Source organism: Chrysochloris asiatica, unplaced genomic scaffold (assembly GCF_000296735.1).
Source record: "Chrysochloris asiatica unplaced genomic scaffold, ChrAsi1.0 scaffold00178, whole genome shotgun sequence".
Lineage (NCBI taxonomy): Eukaryota > Metazoa > Chordata > Mammalia > Afrosoricida > Chrysochloridae > Chrysochloris > Chrysochloris asiatica.
Window position 1 is genome coordinate 4,315,911 of NW_006408696.1, and position 6,256 is coordinate 4,322,166.

The 6,256-nt window shown below is 50.7% G+C and overlaps 1 protein-coding gene across 1 annotated transcript in view; it reads left to right on the plus strand.

Moving 5' to 3' along the window:
- Positions 1-6,256, plus strand: part of ABCC1 (ATP-binding cassette, sub-family C (CFTR/MRP), member 1) — a 135,022-nt gene that overhangs the window by 123,077 nt on the left and 5,689 nt on the right. Inside the window, exons 27-29 of the mRNA XM_006871999.1 lie at positions 2,187-2,333; positions 3,900-4,058; positions 4,883-5,049. Of these exons, the coding sequence (XP_006872061.1) occupies positions 2,187-2,333; positions 3,900-4,058; positions 4,883-5,049 (473 nt within the window). The remainder of the gene's footprint in view (positions 1-2,186; positions 2,334-3,899; positions 4,059-4,882; positions 5,050-6,256) is intronic.

Sequence of the window (6,256 nt, forward strand, 5' to 3'; positions counted from 1 at the left end):
GTTTGGATTGGGCCTTTTCTCTGAAGGCCGCCTATATGAGCCTGAGATAAGTGTATTCCTTAGAGAGCTTGTCTGCGGCCGTCCATCCACTGATCCCAGAGACACAAACACATTTTGTTTGGAATGAATCCCTGAATGTATGAACTAGGACACTAGTAGCAAAACTATTTGACTTACCCTCATTTATGTATAAATAATGTATTGAGAGAGAGAGAGAGAGCACACATCCTGGTGGCGCAGTGGTTAAGAGCTCAGCTGCTACCTGAAAGGTGTGCGGTTCAAACCCGCCAGCCTCTCTGTGGGAGAAAGATGTGACATTCAGAAAGTCTTCAGAAACCCTTTGTTGTTGTTGTTGCGTGCTGTTGAGTCGTTTCCAACCCATAGTGACCCTGTATAGGATTTCTGAGGAGCAACTGGTGAGCTTGAACCGCTGGCCTTGCAGTTCAGACGGCTTTGCAGTCTGGTGCATTAACCCACAGCACCACAGCGGAAGTCCATTAGGGCAATTCTGTTCTGTCTTATGTTGTTCGTGCCATTGAGTTGTCCTAGAGGGTGACTTGAAATCAGCATAGCCTTGATGTCAGTGGGGTTTGGTGACACATACACTCATAGACCTTCCACAGACAGATAAGGGGGCTTCCCAAAGTTCCTGGGAAAAATCCATTACCTTTCAATTCCATTCTCCAGTTTTGTTTTGTTTTTTCAGCCCTCTCAAATAGTTATAAGTAGGCCCTTACAGCATGCCCCTTTCATTTGTGTACATACATTAAACATGTAAGCGGCATGCCATTAACGAGTGTCCTAAATGTCACTGAATTCAACCTTTTAAAATTGTGAATTTTATGTCAGGTAAATTTTGCCTCATTGGGGGTGGTGGTGTGGGAGAAGAATGAAGAAGTTGATGAGGAAAAGAGAGGGACGATCCTTGGCTTGTCTCCTTCCCCAGACATAACCTCTGCTAAGCCTGGTGTTGCCTCCTGGATTTTTCTCGTGCATTACCCGCCCCCCCCCCCATGCATTCCCACATACATGCACATGGTTCTTGTTCTTTCATCATAAATAGGGTCCGCCTGTTATTTCTACTCTTCACCACACTCGTCCCTGTGTGTAACACTAGCTCTACCTCTCGGGTCACTGTGAGGTGCTCGTGGACCCTAAGTTATAGCCCTAGCACTTAGCATAGCGGCCTAGCACACTATAAGCACTCAGTAAAATCACATTCCTTCTATTAGAACTTCTCCAGCCAACCTGTTTTCTGTCTGAAAGGTAACAGGCATTTTCTGTATGTTTCTATGCCTTTCTTGGGACTTCCGGACTGTGTTCCGAACAACTGCAGCCAAACCCGTCATTTGTGCGTGTCCGGTCCCTAAAAGTTGTAAAGTCCCCTTTGCAGTGATCAGAGCTGTGTGACCCTAGGTAAAGCACTAGCCCTCTCTGTGTCTCAGCGTCCTCATGTGTAAACCCTGGGAAGGGGGGGCATGTGGTTGGCAGTGAGTGCTGCTTCTTGTTATATTGCCCCCAGCCCTGGAGTATCTGCTCAGGGGAGATAACTCTGGGAGAGCCAGAACTCAGTGGACTGTCTGGTTTTCCCAGCTCCTGCCAGTGTTGTGCCGTTAACAGGGTACAGTCTTAGCCACTTGTATATTGCTCTCTATTGGCACTGGCCTGTCATGAGAAGGTTGGCGGTTCAAACCCACATGGGAGAAAGACGTAGTGTTCTCCTTCCATCAAGATTTGCAGCCTCAGAAACTCTAATAGGGTCGCAATGAGTCAGAATTGACTTGGTGACAATAGGTTTGGTTTGGTTTGTCTCACAGACAGGTTTCTGGGTCTGGCTTTCATACACGTGAGTGTGTGCGGTGGGTCCTGGGGATAGAGCTGTTAGCCTGCCCTGCCAGAGCTTGTCCACACAGTGGCTCTTCCAGTGGACATGGGTGTCAGTGCTCAGGGAGGGGAGAGGGTGCAGGACCGGGAGGGAGGCTGGTCACATTGGCCCGAGAACTGGAGGGTAGGTTGGAGAATATCCAGCTGGTGGAGGCGGTACGCGCACACGCAGAGGCCAGGAACGAGACATGCAAGTATGTTCGAGGCGTGACCAGGTGGTCAGTGAGCAGGAGGGAGATGGGACTGGAAGGGACTAGGAGTGGACTTTGAGTTCCTAACTCTGTCTTCTACCTTGATTGCAGGCTCCCTGGCAAATCGAGGGGTCGGCTCCGCCCAGCAACTGGCCCCAGGTGGGCCGTGTGGAGTTCCGTGACTATGGCCTGCGTTACCGAGATGACCTGGACCTTGTGCTCAAGAACATCAATGTCACTATCGACGGCGGAGAGAAGGTGGGTGCCCGCCACCCATACCCCTGCACTTTCACACTTGGGTGTTGGCTGCTACCAGACAGATGAAGCTGGAGGCACCGTCTCTCCCCATCTGTCCCAGGTCCGGGAGGGCTAGGCCTTTAGTGGGGAGTGGGGGCTCATGGAAGTAAAAGCTGCCCCCACCCCCAAGGACTTCTAGCTGGGCTGCAGATGGGGAAGCCCAGTAGCCCGATGAGGCCCATAGACATGTTGTTATTTAATCTGAATCAGTTTCCCATAAAAATCTGGGAGATTTTATATTAAAACCCCATTTTCTACTTTTCTTGAAAAATTGGAATGTCTGCAAAACAGTGGTCTTACACTGCCCACATGGGGCTCTTTCTTAGTGAGACCAGTCCCATCCTACACCGGCTCATATGCCTAGTTGGCCCCCACAGGCATGTAAGTTAGTCTCTGGAATAGAAAGATGCTTCCATCACTATTAGGGATGGCTCAGAGGAGGAGGTAGGGACGTTGTCGGAAGTTTGGAACCTTCCCCTGGTCCCGTGCTGCTCCAGGAACAACCTTTCCCTGAAGCCCTTCCACAAAGCTGAGAATGTTAGTCCTCAGTTAGAGCAGAGTTAGGGCTCATCTTCTGACCTGGGAATTGATGTGCACACTCTTTGGCACTCTGACTCTTCTCATAAGGAAGCCTGGATAGAAGGAGAGAGCTATGACCAGGCCTTTGCAGGACCGGCAGTCACTGACCATGCAATGGGAGCCTCGTTTTCTGAAGGCACCAGGATGGCACAGGTGGATGAGAGCTTGGCTACGAACCTATAAAGGTTTGCCATTCGAACCTACCCAGGGGCACCTTGGAAGAAAGTCCTGGCAATCAAGTTAAGAAAGGTTACAGCTGTTGTAAACTTGACGGAGGGCAGTTCAACTCTGAAACCCACAGGGTCACCGGGAGTCAGATTTGAATCAGTGGCAGCTGGTCAGTTCCCTCACGGGGGGCTAAGTGGAGACCAGGTCACATCTGTGACCTCTTGGCTCACCTCTACTGAGATGGGGTTCTGCTGGAATCATTGGACTGTTTCAGAAGTTGAGGATGGAACCCTCGCTATCAGGGGACTGAAAATCCAGTGTGAGAAAATGTCTTCAGGTTGTTGTTGTATGTCATCAAGTTGATTGTGACTCAGACATCCCAGTACGACAGAATAGAAGTGTGTCCCCGCGTTTCCTAGGCTGCCATCTTCATGAGAGCAGATTGCTATCCCCAGGAGCCTCTGCTAGGTTTGAACTGCTGACCTTTGGGTGAGCAGCCAATGCCTTTACCACTGTGCCACTAGGGCTCCTTAACCTGAGGATTGCTTACTTTTATCTTGATTTGAAGATAATGGGGCTTTGTTGAAAAATCCCTTCTGCCTGATGCTTATCTGTTACGTCTCAGGGACTTAGGAAAAGAACTCATTTTCTCAGGGAGCCAGAAACCTGTTGGGTTAGGTGAATGGTGATGGGAAAGATACCCAAAATGGGGAAACACTGGCATGGGGCTACCCCACATACCAGCATTCCCACTCTCCCTGGGCCCTTCCTCTTCCACAGGTTGGCATCGTGGGGAGGACAGGAGCCGGGAAGTCATCTCTGACCCTGGGCTTGTTTCGGATCAATGAGTCAGCCGAAGGCCAGATCATCATCGATGGCATCAACATTGCCCAGATTGGCCTGCACAGTCTCCGCTTCAAGATCACCATCATCCCCCAGGTGGGGCTGGGGCAGGTGCTGAGAACACATCAGCACAGAACACCTGCTTTCAGGACCAACGTGCATTTGCTACAGGACAGATGTGAATTTGCTCCTACTTGATTGTTTCCATTGTGTTTGGTGACGTTCACTGTTCTGTTCTTTTCCTCTTGAGCACAGTGTGGGCCTTAGCCAGGGGGTGGTCCTTTATCTGGTGTCCCTGAGTGGCGCCACTGGTTAAGTGCTTGACTACTAACCGGAAGGCTGGCAGTTCAAGTTCATCCAGAGGCATTTTGGAAGTAGGTGGAGATGTGCTTTGGAAAAATCAGCCCCGTGGAGCAGAGTCCTACTCTGACACACACGGGGCGGGCACTGTGAGTCCGAATCAGTTCCACAGCAAGTAGTATGAGTCTTCGTCTCTGTGTCCTTGCTCTTGCCGTCCACTCACACAGTGCAGCAGAGCCCTGGCTTCTGTCTGCTGCCTCCCAGATTCAGGAAGGAACATCTCCAACCCTCATAAGAACTGGGCAAAAATCAGACTTTTCTGAATTGATCCCTGTAGGTGCTGAATCCCTAGTATGTCACCTCTTACTGCTTACTTGTAATCAACAAACGGATTTCCCTAAAGTTCCTTCTCAGATTCTCTTGGAGGTGGGGTGGGGGCAGGGAGGACTCCCCGACAGCATGTCCCCTCACCCTGATTGCTGGAGGCTCTGAGAAGTTCAAAAAAGAAACCTCCTTCACTCTGAGAAGCCCTCTGCCATCGTCCTGGTGAGAACACTGTCGTCGGAGTATCGTGTGATGGTGGGCTTCTCATGCTGCTTTCCTGTCTGCTCTCTGAACAGGACCCTGTTTTGTTCTCGGGCTCCCTCCGCATGAACTTGGACCCATTCAGCCAGTACTCAGATGAAGAGATCTGGACATCCCTGGAGCTGGCTCACCTGAAGAACTTCGTGTCAGCCCTTCCAGATAAGCTGAACCACGAGTGCGCAGAAGGAGGGGAGAACCTGAGGTAGGTGGGTTCCAGCTCTGCCAGCGACTAGCTGTTTGTCCTGGAGTGTGTTCCTTAGCCACTTAGAGCCTCAGTTTCCTTATCTGTAAAATGGGCTCTTTCCACCTCTAGAGTCCATGCAGAACGGCTAATACGTTGCCTTATACTGCTCCCTTTGGTGGAGAGGCGATCCAGTTGTTCGGTTTCTATGTTGTTAAGTGTTGCCAAGTTGGTTCTGACTCATAGCAACCCTGTATAGGGTTCCCAAGAAGCAGCTGGTGGTTTTACACCTCTGACCTTGTAGTCCAGTGCTTATCCTGTAGCACTACATACCCCCTGGTAATGTAATAACTGTCCTCTGAGCTGCCACCAATGCCCTGGATGCCCAAGACAGCACCTGGTGTGCCTCTGTTGGACTCAGCTGGAACCCCCCTCCAGGCTCCCACATCACAGCCGACCACAAAGGCCTTCAGTGTTCAGCACCCACTCCACCACCGCTTTGGTCCCACCTGGCTCTCCCATTCCTGGCCAGGCGCATTTACGTGTCTCTGGTCAGCTGGCTGTCGGCTGAGACAGTTAGGTCTGCTCCACAGGTCTGTTGTCTTCAAGCTCCACTCCTGCATGCTCTCATGGATACGGCAGAGGTGCCAGAGTGGGCAAGGCCCAGCATGCAGTTCCATCGCCAGCCTACACTGGCCTTACTTAGCATGACAGTCAATGCAAGGCATATAGCTGAGTCTAGACTCAGACTGGGAGGACCCTCCAGAAAACATGAATACAGGGACCTAATGCCTGTCACACCATCTATGCTGAACTGGTCAAAACTTCTAGTATCGTCAGAACAAACAAGATGGTGGATCGGGTGGACGTATAGCAGAGAGCTCCGCCAACAATAACACAGAATACCCGACCAAGCGGGATCAGGGGATGGTCCCAGAACTCTGAACCACATATAAAGGAATACTTAGACAATTGGAAGGCTCACAGCTGGGGGAATTTGTGGCAGAAGCAAGAAATCTATTGCTTTCAAGTCCAGGACACTCGGCTGCTCCAGGAGCCGCCATCTTGGGTGAGACCATGTGGGGAAAGGATCGGAGCGGCCACAGACACCTGGCAGAACCGCTGAGATAAAGGAAGAAGAGTAAAAAGGGAAGCCCATTTCCTGATCACATCCACCTGGAGGCATTCAGAAAGCATAAAAAATACCAAAATACACACCCATCTAAGT